Source organism: Erithacus rubecula (assembly GCF_903797595.1).
Source record: "Erithacus rubecula genome assembly, chromosome: 5".
In the NCBI taxonomy this organism is placed as follows: domain Eukaryota; kingdom Metazoa; phylum Chordata; class Aves; order Passeriformes; family Muscicapidae; genus Erithacus; species Erithacus rubecula.
In genome coordinates, this window is record NC_136687.1 from 67,300,608 (window position 1) to 67,317,285 (window position 16,678).

The 16,678-nt window shown below is 50.8% G+C and overlaps 1 protein-coding gene across 2 annotated transcripts; it reads left to right on the forward strand.

Annotated features, from left to right (window-relative positions):
* Positions 1-898: 898 nt before the first annotated feature.
* On the forward strand, positions 899-16,411 carry SCARB2 (scavenger receptor class B member 2). 2 transcript variants are annotated; one of them, XM_079306968.1, is made up of 12 exons: positions 899-1,104; positions 5,513-5,670; positions 8,967-9,114; positions 10,214-10,402; positions 10,717-10,808; positions 10,988-11,107; positions 11,769-11,947; positions 12,172-12,290; positions 12,932-13,005; positions 13,725-13,776; positions 14,138-14,296; positions 14,443-16,411. In XM_079306968.1, exons 1-12 carry the CDS (start codon positions 988-990, stop codon positions 14,470-14,472), a joined length of 1,437 nt encoding a protein of 478 aa, XP_079163094.1. In that variant the 5' UTR covers positions 899-987; the 3' UTR covers positions 14,473-16,411. The 2 variants fall into 2 exon arrangements, with proteins under 2 accessions (XP_079163094.1, XP_079163093.1); XM_079306967.1 differs by having other exon boundaries at positions 15,562-16,411.
* The last annotated feature ends 267 nt before the right edge of the window (positions 16,412-16,678 follow it).

Below are 16,678 nucleotides of genomic sequence, written 5' to 3' on the forward strand. Positions count from 1 at the left end.
AGATTCTTGTGGAAAAATAAACCGAAAAGCTGAATTAACCAAACCTAAAATTCTGTGGGAATGTTTGCTTGGTCTTTAAATATTTGTGCCAGGGTTCAGCTAAAATATTTTATGGTGGAAGGGAAGGTTTATGGTTTCAGAGAAAGAATTCCCATGGAAGAGTCTTTCTCAGGGGAGGGTTTTTATTGCTGTAGTTAAATTAGCTTCAAAATCAGATTCTAATTATGTACTCTGGTTCTTGGTTTTTGGAGAAATGATGATGAAACAGGACTATGAATGCCACTCTGGAATGAGAATCTAGATGAAAGAAAGCTGCCAGAACACCCTTTTTTGTTGTTGTTGGTTTTGGGCTCTTTAACTGCATGGGTGGAACCACAAAAATTCTGGTTTTCCAAACAACTGTAACACATGACCTCAGAACCTTTCATAAGCAAAAATATCCGAAAGGGCACACAACAACACAACTCTGCTGCTGCAGTGACAATGTCAGGAAGAAGTGTTTGTGAGGGAAGGTGCTTGGGTCCATGTGGGCAGGAAATGCACCTGATGGGCAGCTCGCCCTGTTGCTCGGCCCGGGTGCAGCTGGCCAGCCGCCAGCCGCGTGGGTTGAGAGGGAGCTCAAGTTTCCTTCCCCGCAGCAATCTCGCAGTGGAATTGCTTCTCTCGCTTTCCAGAACGCTCTTTGTTGTGCGCTGCCCGCCGCACCGAGCGAGGCGCTCCAGCAGCGCCGTGCCCAGCGGGCAGGAGCCCGGAGCCCGTGCGGGCAGCACCCGCTGTGCGGAGCGTTCCACAGGGCTGGGCTGAGCGGGGCTGAGCCGGGCTGAGCCGGGCTGAGCCGAGCAGAGCATCCCCGGTCGGTGGCGGGCGGGCAGGCGGCGGCTCCTCCCGGCGCCGGCGGGCGGGGCCCGCGCTGTGCCCGCCCCGCAGCCCCGCAGCCCCGGCCGGAGGAGCCCCGGCGGTCCCTGCTCGGGCTCGGCGGCCGCAGCCATGAAGTCGCTGTGCCTCGTCACCGTGGGGGTCCTGGCCATGACGCTGCTGATCGCCAGCATCTCCCTGCTGGTCGCGCACGTCTTCCAGACGGTGGTGGATCTGCAGGTGAAGCAGGTAAAAGCATTGCGGCGCTGCCGTCTCGCTCCCTGTTTATTCTTTCTTTCTTTCTGGAGGGAGGGAGGGGGCTGGCTGCCTCCTTGCAGCAGCTCCGGCTGAGCGGGCAGGAGCATCCCTGGCCGTGAACCCCCCTGGCCAGCGCCTCCCGGCCCAGAATGGAGCTCAGGCTGCGCTGGCCCCCGGGCCGGGTGAAAATGGGGTGAGGATGGGTAAAAAAGCCTCTTGTTGAGGCAGCTTTGCTGGCTGTAGCGAGGAGCCTGCTCCTGCAGCAGCACCTGAGGGGAGCAGGGGGCACCTGAAGCTCCCCTTCTTCTTGCCATCTGTGCCATAAATCGCTTGCAGCTCTCATACCCGTTCTGCTGCTCCGTTTGGTGGTGCCTCTGGAGCCCGGCCAGGGCTGCTGTGGGCTGAGCACGGGGTGTCTCCAGTTCCCGGGCCGGGTGATGGCAGCCAGGCATTTCACCGTGCAGTTCCACGCCTGGGGACACCATCCTGGCACTGCAGAGGCCTGCACTGCTCCTGCTCTGCCCGAGCTTTGGTTTCTCTCCCACTGTGCATTTATCCAGTGAGAAAGGTCAGCTGTATTAGTAATTCTCTTGGAATTCCTTTGTAAATGAACATTTGTTTATCTGTCTGAGGAATATCATCTTAGTTTTTACTCTGACAGAGAATCAGGAATGCTAACCAATGAAGGGATTGTTGTTTAGCTGGTGACCAGATCATCTGTGATCTCCTAACCTACTGTTCTTTCCTCTGGGCTAGTGACAGGGAGCATATCCTACCATTGCATTGTCTCAGCTTAAATCAGTTTGCTTTACAAGCACAGCTTTAGGTTGGCAGTGACCTTACAGCAGGTCGTGGCACTTGGAAGTGCAGCTCCATCCCCCTGATCCTGGCTCTCCTTGGGAAGGAGCCTGCCCTCCTCTGCACCCCAGAAGTTCTCCTTCCAGGTGTTTCTTGTGCTCCAGCAGTGGGGTGGAAGCCGTGGTTGGGAGCAGGACTGTCGGGAATTAGGCGTGATCCTCCTTACACGTATTATCTGCTGGCTGCCTGCTCCTTCCCCGGAACGGAGCCTTATGTAACAGCAAGTTGGTATTCGCTCAGCAGGGCTCGCAGTAATGCAGGATAAAGTTTCCAGAGCTCAGTCCTTTCCCTGGCCGCTGCTGCCCAGCTCCTGCTGGCACACATCTGGATTGCAGGGAGCGAGGTGTCCGGCTCCCTGCCAGAGCTGCCGGCTCCCTGCGGGATTCTCCGGCAGCCACACCCCCGGACTGGGCGAGCCAAGGCACTCCCAGTCACTGCTCCTCTGCCTTCTTCCCACTTCTGCTGTATCCCACGTGAGCTTCCCCGCATTCCTGTGGAGCCTAGAAAGCTGCTGGCTCTTGTGTAACCGCGAGTGTAGCTTAGGAAAGCTTGTGCAAATAGACAAATCTCGCTTTGCCTTCGCAGTGGGGCAAGAGCTGAGCTTTTGCAAGGAGTTGCTGTTGCTGTGAGGGCTTTGCAGCCCTCCTCAAACGGGGCTGCCTGGCACTCAGGGAATGCCTTTGCAGTCTCAAGTGCAGCTGGAGTGGAGAGCTGTGTTTTGGAGCAGCTGGAGCACCAAACCCAGCATGGTGAGCCCTGAGGATGGCTCTGCTTTCACTGGGCTGTGTGCAGCAGCCTGTCCAGCCAAAGGCAGCACCTGGGTACAGAATTTTGTGTTTTGGTAAACATGCCATCCCAGTCAGGTGGCCAAAACCCATTTGTTATCAGGGTCTAGCACCTGAAACTCTAGAGGGTAATGGGAAAAAACTCTAATGAGCAAGGATGAATCTTCCCCAGGAGGAAGGTATTCCCAGCTGCCAGAGGTGTTGCCTTGTGCTCTCTGGTGGGTAGATGCTGGTGTATTTACTGCCATAGGAGTGCAGGTTATGAATACAACCTAATATTATATATATGTATGTACACACACACACACTCCATCTAATTTCAGACTTGGAAGTCAGTCAGCCCTTTGGGCCAGGTGTTTCCCCTGTGCTGAGAATTTTAGAAAGCACTTATTGTTCAAACCCCTTGAAATTCCACTGGACTTCTTGTCAGCCATCTCTTGGGCTGAGTTGGCTGCAATGTTGCAGGCTCTAAAGGACAAGGAAGATTTTTTCCTTTGATTTAGTTGATGTATTGATCATTTTTTGCTGGTGTTGTTTAATGCAAAATACTGGAGCTCTCAGGAGAGTTTAGTATGGAGGCCTGGCTGAAGGATCCATGGGGGTGCTCCTTTGGGGCAGGATATTCCCAAGGTGCAGGAGTAGAGAGGTCTGTTCTTGCTGCTCTGAGCACCTATCCCATCACCTTAAGCTGCAGTTATACCATGTCATATATGTTGAATTAAAACCTTTAGGGGTTCCAGGAAATAAATTTTGAAAAGTAATTAAATTTTCTGTGCAGGTTTCAGAAATGTTCAGTACCATTTCCCACTCCCACCATCACTGCCAGTAGCAGTTATATTTGGGAGGGAAGGCTCCCTTTTTGTTTCCTGTGTGTAAAGCACAGTCAAGGCAAGGAAACAACAGCAGATGAGAGGGTTGTGAGTTCAGGGCTGGCTGATAAATGCAATCAGCAGGAAGGATGCTGTGGAACACTGGAAATGAGCATGAACTCCACTTGGAAAGGAGAAGCCCTGATGTCCTTGTAATATCATGTGATAGGCTGAAATATCCCTGGTAACCTTTGGTGAAAATCAGAAGAAATGACCTTACCATGTTTCATTATTTGACAGTTTTTGGGAGTCTCTCTGGATCCAGCTCAGAAGTTTGTGAGTCTGGGATTGCTGTCACTGTACAGAGCTATAAATAGACACCTAATTTCTGTGGGAGATGCAAATTGTGCCATGCAATCTAAGAAATAAATCTGGAATGAATATGACCAGTGGATACTTGTAGATGGAGAGATGAGTCTCCTTGGCATAAATCATAAGAAAACAAATGCATCAGGCTGTGTAGGAAATTGTAAATGTGAGGTGTTGGTAGTTCCAGAGAAAGGCTCCAAGCTCCCCAGTGTGTCTGACACACAGTGATTTTTGAGGTGTGCACAGAATACATGGGGTTTAATCCCATGGGGAGAGCAGGCTGCAAGTGCAAAATGCACCAGCTGGGCTGGCCCTCCTGCCACTCAGCATTACTGCTGCCAGTGAGTTTGTCTGTAAACAGTCTTCTCTTTATCTCATGCTCCAAAATTCAAGTCAGCATGGGGAGAAAACGGCTCCTTGAGTGGGAAGAATGAGTCCTGAGGCAAGTGTGGCTGATAAGAGCATGAACACTGACCACGAGCTGGCAGCTGTCCAGCCTGCCCTGCTTCTGGGCTTCACTCACAATATTCCACTTGTTTTCACAGAAGGATGAAGAGAATGAGTGTTGATGAGACCCATTTAATTGCAAATCATTCCCCTCCTCCCTTTCTTCCGCCTACAGGTGATGTGGTTTTTCACAGAGTTTTCTTTGTGTTTGTTCCTGAAAACTCACTCTGCCAGCCAGATTTCTCTGTGGGACCCCTGGAGCAGTTCCAGAGTTATAAATGCATGAAAAGCCTTGATTTTGGTGGTGGGGATGCTTTATAGGTTATCCAAAATGGGATAATAATAAAGAGAGAGGTTGATGCCTGTGTTTCAGAGCTGTACATGACAGGTGTGGTTGTGACTTTCCACATAAAATGGGTATGCTGATAAGGGATATCACTGAGGTAAGGGAATTAGTGTGTCATTTCTCAAGTGCTTCTGTTATAAAATAATGGTTTATAGCTTGGTTACAAAATGGACTGACACACTGTGAGTCTGGAGATGCTGTAGGAAAGAAATTAAAGACAGAGGGCAAACAATCTTCCCCCTATTCCAAGACCTTGGAAAGGCTCAAATCTTACAGTGCCTGTGTGAAAGAAATTTGTCATTCACAGTTCTTCTCACAGGCCAGTGAAAAACAAAGTCTGATTGCTTTGGAGACAGGATCTCACAGCTGTGTTGGAATCTGACATTCTTGGGCAAAGAAATCATGGAGGGCAGGACTCTTTTGGCCCCCCAACACTGAGTTGTACTTTTATCTGTAATGCTGGCATGTTTTGTGGTGTCTTGCACCAGCTGGAGGGTTTTACTGATGCAGGAAAGGAGACAGGAGTGCTGAGTAAAGCTGGTCAGTCTCACTGTGAAAAATGTCATTCTGAAAAGTGTCTGTGGGGAGAAGTGGAACTGCAGACCAGCCAGTGCTGCCCCTGGCCCAGGAGAGCAGGTGCCAGGGCTGGCTGATGTTGAGCTGCTTCCAAGTAAAGCAGATCTAGAACTGGGGTCTCAAGTCTTCCTGCCCGTGCTTGTTCCCAAGGTGTGGAATCCCCTGTGTCCTGTCAGCATCAGCAGCTGATGTGCCTTTCTCTCCTGCAGGGAACAGTCTTGAAGAATGGCACAGAAACCTTTGAGGCCTGGGAGGACCCTCCCCCCCCAGTCTACATGCAGTTCTACTTCTTCAATGTGTCAAATCCTCTGGAAGTGCTCCAAGGTGCTACTCCTCTCGTGGAGGAAATAGGACCATACACCTACAGGTAGGACCCTCTCAGGAGTTCCACACTGCACAAAAACTAATTTTTGTGTTAGGAATCCAGAAGGCCTGGGATCCTGTTCTAGGAGAAAACCTAGGTGTTAATGTGTGAGGGAAGGTTTGTCCAGGGGAGCATGGTCACAGCCACACAGACTGCACTGACACTTGTTTTCAGATGAAGCCAGGGGCTTCTGTCAGATTTTGGGCAAAGTTTTGCTGGTGTGCTGCTTGTTCTCCATTTCTGAACACAGAGGAAGCTGATGCATCCTGGCCTGCTGTCCTGTGAGCTGGGTGGGGCTGGGGTGAGCAGTCAGAAGTGTGACTTGTGCTCACTCAGGAATTGGTTCCTAGCTGGAGTTGCACCATCCACATGGATAAAACGTGGCCAGAAAAACATTCACAGTGATACTAAAAGGGTCTTCAGCCAGCCCTCACTGAAAAAACCTGCTGAGATTTTATGCCTATCTCTCATTTTTACTCATGGATTTAGTAAGGCCATGTGCAGTGTTAGATATTGTCCAGCTCCTAGAGCTGTCCTGTGTGGCATGGAGAGATTTTAAAGTCACCTTACACAGGAGATTTCCTTTAGAGCTGTGCTCTGCTCAGCTGCCTGCAACTGTGTAAATCAGGGGCAGCCTGTGGCAGGAAGGTCCTGGGAGTCCTGAGTGAAGAGGAACTCTATCACCAGGCAAGAAGGTGGATTCCTGACTGACAGGCTCATCCAGGCCAGGCACTAGCTCACTGCCAAGAGGAGCTGTCTTAACCAAAGCTGCAAAATTATCAGAATCTCTTGGGATTTGGAAAAGTGTTGGATGAAAACAGAAACCTTTGTGAGAACCCCAGGTTTTCTTTCAGTTTCCTTCTTCCCACAGCTCAGTTTTGCTTCTCCCTCTGCCAGCAATCTCTTCCCCTGTCTCATCTGCATTCTAGTCCTGTGTCTGTTTAGCCCTGCCAAGCTCCATGTGGTGCTTTGGCAAAATCCCTGCTATAACATGAGCCAATAGAACTGGAGAAAAGGTGATTCACAAGCTCTCCAGTTCCCAGGCTTTCCTTCAGGTGTGTAACTCTGGGCATTAGTCAGCAACGTGTTCTGTGTCAGGAAGATTTACAGAACCAGCTCCAGGGTTCACAGAGCTGCAGGAACCACTCAGGCTGGTGTTCAGTCCTCTTTGCCAGCTTTGGGAGTCACATGCAGCTGTGGGAAGCTGCACCTTGTCCCTGGAGGAGCTCAGCAGGGTGCATGGGGCTGGTGCTGGCTGGCTGGGCTGGTCCCTGCCCCAGGGGAGCCCAGCCTGAGCTGCTGGTTTGCTGGCAGAGCCTTTCCCTGCATCCCCTCCCTGCAGTGCTCCTGGGGGGGGGCACAGGGGAAGGAAAGAGCCTGCAATTCCAATTGATTCTGCCTTGTTTGCTTTGCCTGATTCTTGGCATGTCTGGGCAGGATTCCCCTGTGCTCTGCTGCCTGATGGAGGAAGGAGGAAGAGCTGGGAAGTGGAGAGCTCTCCTGCAGCAGATTCTGTAAAACCCTCCCCTGGCTGTGGCTGCACGTGGCCTCGTGATTTTACAAAACAGGGAAGGGCTGGGAGTGAGCTTGGGCCAGACAAGCAGAGGGAAAAATGCAGTCAGTGGCAGGGAGGAGGTGGGAGGGCTCCACAGAGTCTCTTCCTGCAGCTGAGCTTTCACCAGATTACATTGTGAAGTGCTTGAGGCAGATGCTATAACAAAAACATCAGAGTGCTGTTGTTTTTAAATCCTGGAAGTTGAACTGGCAGCATGTAAAATAAATAATTACAAAGTGCAAGCTGCCTATCTGCCCAAGCCTGCTGAGTCCCAAAGAAAACTGCAATATTGTCTGGTCTTGCACACATTTACAACATTTTAACTTTAACATCTTAGAGCCTCCTACTCATATCCCTCATCAGGGAGTATTATTTTCCTCTTCAGAGCTGGAGAGGTGTCTCAGGTTACCCCTGGCCTATTTTAGGGAGCCATTTCACAGCTGTCCATTTCCATCCTCTCAGTCCCAGCCCTGGGCTATAAAACAGATTGCTGTCCAAGAGGCTCTTGCCAAGTCAAGCTGGAAGTGTTGCCACACCAAAATGTTCCTGTGTGGCAGGGATGCTGTGGAGTGGTAGAGACACTGTTTGGGTAAGGAAGAGGGAAAGTGGCTGGTTTGTAATAACAGCAGGCCTTTCCACAGGCCTGTGCAGTTTGCTTTAGATGTGGAAGCTGAGCCAGAGTAATGCAGCCTGTTGTGAAGCTGCACTGATGGATGCAGTGCAGCCAGGGCAGGATCTGGATCCAAGCTGAATGCAGAACACCAGAGCACAACATCTGGAAGAACAATTCTCCCTCATGTCTTGTGACTTGAGATTTGCCCAGGCAGATGTGAAAGTCAGCAGCCTCCTGAGTCACTGCAGGCTGTGGAAATGGGGAATTTCACCTCCTGTGTGTGCCAGGCAGTGAGCAGCCCTCCTGCCATTTCCCATTTTGGGGTTTGTCGTGTGGCAGCCTGTCCTGCACAACTGCAGAGCCCTGGTTGGTAAAGTGCTAATGGCAATGAAAATTGAGCTGTGCTCCTGACATGTGCTCCAGGGTAATTAGGATCTGACTTTCTTGTCAGGCCAGCAGGTAGCATTTGATGTTCCTTGCCAATTGGACTGGTTTGTCAGCAATCCTGAGTTTTGTCCTGCTGTCTGAGTGCTTAGACAGGAACAGCAGCAACTTCCCAGGCCATGGGGAGTGAGCAGCAAAAATGCAGTTGAATTTCTGTCATGCCCAGGATTCCTGCTCCAGAATTAAAGGAGAACTAAAACAAGGCTTGTCCTGTGGTCATGCCACATGTGAGCCCTAGTGCCAAGTGCTCTGAAGCCAGCAGAAGGATTCTGGTGGGTTCTTAGGTCAGCTCCATCACACACATGCAGCCTGCATCTTTCCAGGAGTGAATTTTGCATGCAGCACTTTCATTTTCAAACTGGACTTCAAGGGCAGTCTCATTCATGTAGGGTGCCTCTAAATCCTTCTGAGCCATCTGCAATTCCTTTGAGGTTTTTAAAGAGGAAGCAAAAATATGAGGTGCAATTAACAGGCAGGGTGGCATTTTTGGAAACGCCCCATGAGGTCTGACTCAGCTGACACTGTCCCACAGGGAGTTTGTGTCAGCGAGAGAATCTCCTTCCAAAGAACTGAAAATGCCACCACTGAAAAGGTGCTTAAAGCAGTAGAGCAGCCCTAAGTTAATTGCAATGTGAATGCTGTGTCTGCTTGTTTAACTTGGTGAGAGAACAAATTCTTGTCTTTCAGGGAATACAGGCCAAGAGTGCACGTCCAGTTTTTGGACAATGGAACCAAAGTGTCAGCTCTAAACCCAAAGACTTATGTATTTGAACCTGAGAAGTCAGTGGGAGACCCTGAAGTGGACCTGATCAGGACAATAAATATTCCTGCAGTGGTGAGTTCTCTTTCATTCCTGTTTGGAGTTCATCCTGGCACACTTCAGAAGGAGCAGTGTGCTGCTTCATCCTGACTCTCCCTTTGTGGTAGATAAAGGTGATGGAAGAACAAGAGAGGCAGATGCTGGTCTCAGTCTGGGGCTGGACTGTTGTGGGGAGTTTATTTCCCTCTCCTCACACCTCTACAGTGTTAGTGCCTTCTGTGGCACTATGAGATCACACATCTTCCAGGGACAAAGGGAAATCAGGCTTGCTGGGCTTCCATGAGTCAGGGAAAACAGGGAATTAGTGATGTCAAATGCCTAGGAGGAACTCCAGTGTGAGTGGGTTAGGAATACCTGCACTTGTTGTGTCAAAATTGGAGAAGCTGCCTCCAAGTCTGCTTCCCAAACCAGAAACAAACTGCAGTAGAGCAGTTTCAGACAGAGCTGAATGAAAAGGACCTCTCGGAGTATTAAAAATCAAAAATGCACCCCCAGAGTGTGCTAGGTGAAAGAGTCCCATGGTGATGACAGGCAGAACATGGTTTTGATCTTACACAGGGACAGCATGAGCACAAGCAGATCCCATCTGCCACAGCTTCCAGAGGCAGTCAGGCTGTTCCCAAATACCTGGAGGTGTGATTCAGCCCTTACTTCCCATCCTGGTTTAGTTTCAGTTGCAGGGTGCCTTCATTTCAGCTTTTTCCCAGCATTTCTAAAAATGCCTGATGTTGTGAATGAGTACAGAAATGCCCTGTGTACAGCAGCAGATAGGACTCAGCTCTCTCAAAGTTGCAGACAGTACCAACACTGCATTTTCAATTTCTCCCAGGCATCTCGTGGTGGTAAGGATTCTCTCTCCCTCAGATTTTTGGCTGTGATGTACTGTAACAGGCAGTATGAGAAGAGCCACAGGTTGGTTAGCCCAAAGAAAACTCCCTTCTCTTGTTATGACCTCTGCTGCAAGCCCACCTGTCAGCTAGGGAGGCAATAAACGCTTGTCAGTGTTTGAATTTTGTGGAAATGAAGGTGCAGTGGTGGCAGGTGTCAGTGTGTGGATGCAGAGGTTTCATTGCCCAGTAACCCTGACCCTTCTCCCTGCTCCCTGCCCTGGCAGACTGCCATGGAGTGGAGCAGGTCCACCCCTCTGCAGTTTGCCACCGAGGTGCTGCTGCTGCTGTACCAGGAGTCGCTGTTCACCGTGCGCAGCGTGCACCAGCTGCTCTGGGGCTACAGGGACAGGCTGCTCTCCACCATCCACGTCCTGCACCCCGAGATCGACCCCGTCTTCGGGCTCTTCAGCAAGGTAACAGCCGGGCCGCGCTGCTGCTGCCTCCGCTGGGCGCTGCCGGCACTGCTGGGCGTGGGAGGCAGGCGGGGCAGCCGCTCCTGCCTGTGCTCCCCGACTGACACGGCTTTGTGCAAGCTGCTAGGAAATGTCTGGTTTCCTTGCTAATGGACCGAAATTGGGGGTTGTTTTTGTGCTGGAGCCATTCCTGCCTTGCACGGTGCTCCTGGGGTGGATTTGGAGTGGTGACAGCTTCAGCCACCCCCTGGCAGTGACCAGCCAGGGGCCACAGGGTGAGTGGAGCCACTGAAAGCTCCTGTATCTGTTTGCAGATGAACGGATCTGATGATGGAGAATATGTTTTCCTGAGTGGGGAAACGAACTACCTGAACTTCTCCAGGATTGTGGAGTGGAAAGGAAAAGAGTAAGTTTTTATATGTATTGTTGCCTCTGTCAGAACCTGCTCCTTGTTTGCCTGGTGCCAGTTCAGAGAGAATGCAAGTGCAGCTTAAGAAAAGGGTTTGAAATGGGTTTGTTAGCAGAGCTGAGGCAGGAGGAATTGGCCTTTTTTAGCCCTTGCTTTCTGTGCTTCCCTTTGTTCAGGTCCTTGAACTGGTGGACAACAGAGGCATGTAACATGATCAATGGCACGGATGGGACATCCTTTCACCCACTGATCAGCAAAGATGAGAACATTTACATATTTTCTTCTGATTTCTGCAGGTAAGGAGAAGGCAGTGGCACTCAGGCTTCAAATCAGTTTGTGTCCATTCCTCTTGAGGTGTCCTGTTAGGCTGGTGTTCTCCTGTGATGTCATTGAATATTCACAGTGCTCTGCATTTATTTGTGGTGGGAAGGATGAGAGTTCCAAAAAAACCTCCCAGTCTGCAGTTAAGGATGTGTTATTTGAAAATGAAGATTTGCGAGGTGAAAATATGGAACAGACTGGACTGCAAGGCTAGTAATGAGGGGAATGGAAGGATTTATATAAACTTTGCTTAAGCTTCTTTCCTCCAAAGCCTTCCTCTGTGCTGTGCTTTTTTAGATAACCCAAGTTGCCGTCTTCAGAGATTCATGACTTCACATGATGCTGTCTGAAATGTACCAAGGAAATATTGGCATTATGTATCACCTTATATCTCCCCTCTTGCTGGTTTCCCAGTGTGTAAAGAACAAAACTGATCTTAAATGACTGAAATCAATAGTTATTTACATCAATACAGATGTGTGTTAGGCTGGCTCAGAACCTGACAGACTGTTCTGTGTCCCACGACCACGTTGCTTTCCTGGTGCCTCTCAGCACTCACACATGCAGCAGTGGGGACCCTCTGTGATGCCAGGTGTGCTGCCTGCTGCAGCCCCTGACTCTGCTCTGCCCCTGCAGGTCCCTGTTCCTGGTGTTTGACAGCTCGGGAGCCGTGGCCGGGGTGCCCACGTTCCGCTTCGTGCCCTCCTCCATGGTGTTTGCCAACACGTCGGTGAACCCGGCCAACGCCGGCTTCTGTGTGCCGGCCGGCAACTGCCCCGGCACCGGCGTGCTCAACGTCAGCGTGTGCCGCCAGGGTACGGCTGTGCCACAGCCTTTAGCACCCCTTCCCTGCCTGCAACAGCCCTGGAGCACCCCTTCCCTGCCTGCAACAGCCCTGGAGCACCCCTTCCCTGCCTGGAACAGCCCTGGAGCACCCCTTCCCTGCCTGCAACAGCCCTGGAGCACCCCTTCCCTGCCTGCCCTAGAGCATCCCACGGGCTCCTGCTTGTGCTGATGTCTCGCTGTCTCCCCGTTCCAGGTGCTCCGATATTTCTGTCAGCTCCACATTTTTACCAGGCGGACCCCAAGTTTGTAGAGGACATAGAGGGCATGCATCCCAGAAAGGAATACCATGAGACTTTTCTGGACATCAATCCTGTAAGTGCTGCCTTTCTGCAAGGGTTCTGCAGGTGGATGGGTCTGAGCACTGGGTTTAGGTCACCTCCTTGCATGGTGTGAACTGGCCTAGTCCCATTGACCTCAAGGAATCTGTAGTAGTTCTGTGATGCTGGACGGCATGGGAGATCCCTTTTTAGGTCAGCTGTCCTGTCCCTGTCCCTTCCCAGTGTGTCACACACCTCACCCACTCATGGCAGAGCAGTGTGAGAAACAGAAAAGGCCTGGAGCTGTGCCAGCACTGCTCAGCAATCACGGGAACATCCCTGTGTTCCCCACGCTGTTTTCATCACAGTTCCCAAACACAGCCTGATACCAGCTCCTGTGGAGAAAATTCGTTCTCTCCCAGCTGAAACCAGTGCAGCAGTTAGCCCTACACCCCCACAGACAAATGTGGGTCGAGGAAAAGAGCACAGTCTCGACCTGCCTGGTTTACAGAAACAGTGCTCTGACTCATCAGGCTGTTATGTGTGGCTAAATGGGGAGGAAATTCCACAGCTCCTCTGCTCAGGTCCAGGGCAGATCCTGCTGTGTGCTGTGTGCCAGGTTCTTGCTGCATTCCCACAGGTCTCGTTCTTTCACTTTCACTGGTTTATTTAACACTGATCTCTTTTATTCCCCAGCTGACAGGGCTCGTCTTGCAGGCTGCCAAGCGGATGCAGGTCAATGTTCACGTCCGAAAATTACCTGAATTTTTGTGAGTGCTCTCTGCTGCTGGGTGGAGTCTCATATCTGTGCTGATACTCAGTTTTTCTGCAGTGTTCTGGTGGAATATGGGTTGGAGAGAGCAAGTGTGGGAGAGAGAAGTCCAGTTGAATCTCAGTTCTAAGGGGCACCCCTCTCACAGATCAAGCAGATTCTCTAGTTCCACCTGCAGAGTAAAGAATGCTGTGTGGTAACTACTCCTCCTGTTTATTGGCACAGCTTGGCTGTAATGACTACTACAGAAGTGTTTTATCTGCCCAGTCCCCTTGGGAAACTTCAGGCTTGTTTCCCAGTGCCCAGGAGCTGTCACAGTAACACAGCTCCTGCCTGAGCTGGGATTCTACATGAGCCAACTGTTGAGGGATTTTTGCTGCTGTGCCCATGTTGCTTGGACAATAGTTCCTGTGTTTTATGAATAGGAGTAACCATCAACATCAGCTTAGCTCAATTCCTGCTGCCTGGGCACAAATCTGTCACTCAGTTACTAATAAGCCCCAGATGGATCCCTACTTCTCACTGCCCAAACCAGAATTTATCTGTGTGATCAAGATTGTCCTGCTCCAGCACTGAGATGAAAATCCACAGCAAAAAGGAACAGCCCAGAGGCTTTTTAGGGACACTTTGTTTGCTCATTGTGCTTGTGTAATAGGTCTTCACAACTCTCAGGTGAAAAAGTTCCAAACCCAAAACTTATTTTTTTTTTCCACACAGTGAAACAGGCAACATCCGAACGCTGATTTTCCCAGTGATGTACATCAATGAGGTAAATAGTTTTGCTATTTCTTTCCACCATTCTGGCATGGTAATGCTTGCAAAAATACTCTCTGAGCTGGCCAGAAAAGAAAATGCTGATTTTCTTGTTGTTTGTACAGCAATAGGTAGGAAGGTGTTGCTTGCTGCTGCTTGTTGTAGTGTTATGTTCAGCCCTGCCAAAAACTCTGTCAGACACTCCAGTTAAACTCAGAGGAGTTGGCCATGAGGAAAAGGGGTGCTCAGACACAGGCAGGGCTTGAGGAGATCACACCTTTTTTTGAGTCATCTGTTGTGAATGTTCCTGTGCTGTAGTTACAGAAAGCACAGAAATAAATAAACTTTTTTTTTTTCTTAATCTCTTTGTGCTCCAGAGTGTTCTGATTGATGAAGCATCTGCCAGCAAACTCAGGCATGTCCTGCTGGAAGCCAGTGTGGTGACTGGGATCCCCTTTGTAATCATGGCTCTGGGGATTGTGTTTGGGATTGTTTTCATTGTGCTGGCGTGCAGGTCCCAGAGGATAAGTGAAGAGGTAAGCAGCACCTGCATTTCACTTTGCTTGCTGTCCATCTGCCTGCATTTGATTTTCTTTTTTTTATTTTATTGTGGTTGATTTTACTTTTTGGTGTCTTTCTGCACGTGTCTTTATACTGTTTTTGTTGGGAATGACCTTTCTAGGGAGGGGAACTTTTAATAGACTCAGAATAAACGCGCCAAAGCAAAGGAGCGGAGTTAATCCGAGAGCCTGGTAAGGCAGGTCCTGTCTCTGTGCCCAGTTCCCTTGCCAGCAGCAGTGAAATAAATCAGCCTGTCTAGAGGACCCTGAGGGATAAGATGCAAAAACTCCACCGTATTTGGGGACAGATTTAGTTGGTGTCAGTGTTCTGTGTTGTCCAGTGGGTTATTTCCCAGAATTTTAGTGCAAATTGGTGGCCAAAGAGCAGATGAACTGCACCGACAGCAGCAGCAGGAAGTATTCTCCAGTGCTGTCTATTTACAAGGCAGCCTGTAAATCTGTTTATGAGAAGTTCTGTCCCAAGATGACACGCTGGCATTAAGGAGCCTGTCAGGGTGAAAGCTGAGCCAGCATTTCACCGTGACAGGGTTCAGATGACACCAAGCCTTTGGTCAGAGGAATAGCCTGGGTTCTCTAGGAGGCTGTTTTCCCCATAGTTGCTGCTGTGGCCTTACTGTGGTCTCATGTGTTTGCTGCTCCCTGCTGCTCTCTCACAACTTCCCTCTGTGCCTGGGGGATCCCTCTGGATCAGTGGGTCCCATGCCATCCCATCCCCATGGATGTACTTCAGTGTCCTGTGCAGGAGAGACTGGTCCTTTTTCCTTCCCTTTCCTTCTGAGCCTGCCTATGTTGTCAGCAGCTCAGCCAGGGTGTCAATCTGTCCCACTGCCCAAGGCCTGTCCCGGGATTTCCTGCCCCACAGCTTCAAAGCAGCTCTCTTGCATGTGTTGGGGCACTCTGCAGGGGTCAGAATGGCAAAGGGACACCTGCATCCCATGCTTTTCCTGCTTTGCTTTTCGTTGCTTTTCCTGCAAACAGAGGTAGTCCAGCAGTTTGCAGCTCTTCTTGTGATGCCTGAGTGGCTCTGGCCTTCCCTCCTGTGCCAGGGGCTACAGCAGGTCCCTGCCTTGGTGCTTTCCTAGTGCAGCCCTGGCTCTCTCAGAGGGAATTGTCCTCAGAAGCAGGAGCTTCTCCTTTCCCTGCTTGCAGTGTGGGCAGCCCAGCTTCCCACGGTGGAAGGTCTCTCACATGTTTAACTTGCTGTGGTTTTGTTCTTGCAGAGCACGGAAGAGGAGAGGTCCCCACTCATCAGGACGTCTTAGTAGATTTTCTTTATCCTGTGAGCTTGGAGAGTAAACGATTAGAGCTGACCTAACACCAGCTGTCCCCTGTGGAGACACGCTCGTGTCCAGCGGCACTTTTGGTGGGACAGAGGTGGAAGGGAATCTGCACTGTCAGCCAGGGAGGAGACTTCTTTCTCGCCAGCTACAACTTCCAAACTCCATTTTAAAACTGCTCCAGATCCCACTTTTCTCAGCCCTGCCCTCTGTTTGTCGCCACGCTGGCAGCCAGAGGATGATAACAGCTGGATGGGCGACACAAGCCGGCCTGATTCCCTGCAGGAGCGACACGGGGCGGCCTGCTGGGGGCACAGCGGGCTCCTGGGGGAGCAGGGACAGGGACAGCTGTGCTGTGTGTCCTGTCCCCAGCATCCCACTGCCACCCAGCGTTTGTCACTCGTGCCCCTGCTCCTGTCCCAGCACACGTGTGCAGCTCATCCAGCCCGGAGCCGAGCCGGCGGCTGGAAGAGCTTTCCATGCAGACGCCTCAGTGTTGCCACTCTGCTTGTTAGCCAGGCTTCTGTCCTTCAGGTGGGGGGTTTGTTCTGCAGCTTGAGGCTCAGCCTTGTCCGGGGTGGAGGGACAAAGCCCTGGGTGGTGTTGTTGGGTGGGGGTTTGCTGGGAATGCGGGCTTGGCGTGTTTTTGACAGCACCCCTGCCTGTTATGGACAGGGTCCTGACAACTCCTGACACTTTTTTACTTGTCAAGCAGAAACTTGTGTTAAAAGTCACCAAGGTTCCTCCCCCCCCCTTCCCAATTAAAAGAATATTCTCATCGAGGAACGTTTCCTTTAGATAGTGAAATGTGTTTTGAAGTGTGTACTTGTCTTCTGAAGAGGGGTATTGGGGTTTGCATTGCTTGGGGTCTTGTGGTTTCTTCCCTGTGAGGGCTGGCGAGGCCCTTGAATGGATTCCTCAAAGAAACTGCGGCTGCCTCTGGATCCCTGGAATGTCCAAGGCCCGTTTGGACACTGGGGCTTGGAGCACCCTTGCAGAGTGGAGGGAATCCCTGCCACGAGGGGCTTTAAGGTGCCTTCCAACCCAAACCCTGCTGGGA

Coding starts and splice junctions, on each gene's coding strand:
- SCARB2 (XM_079306967.1), top strand. CDS start 988: ATGAAGTCGCTGTGCCTCGTCACCGTGGGGGTCCTGGCCATGACGCTG. Junction 12,291..12,931: donor CTTTTCTGGACATCAATCCT/GTAAGTGCTGCC, acceptor TTTATTCCCCAG/CTGACAGGGCTCGTCTTGCA. Junction 13,777..14,137: donor CAGTGATGTACATCAATGAG/GTAAATAGTTTT, acceptor TTTGTGCTCCAG/AGTGTTCTGATTGATGAAGC.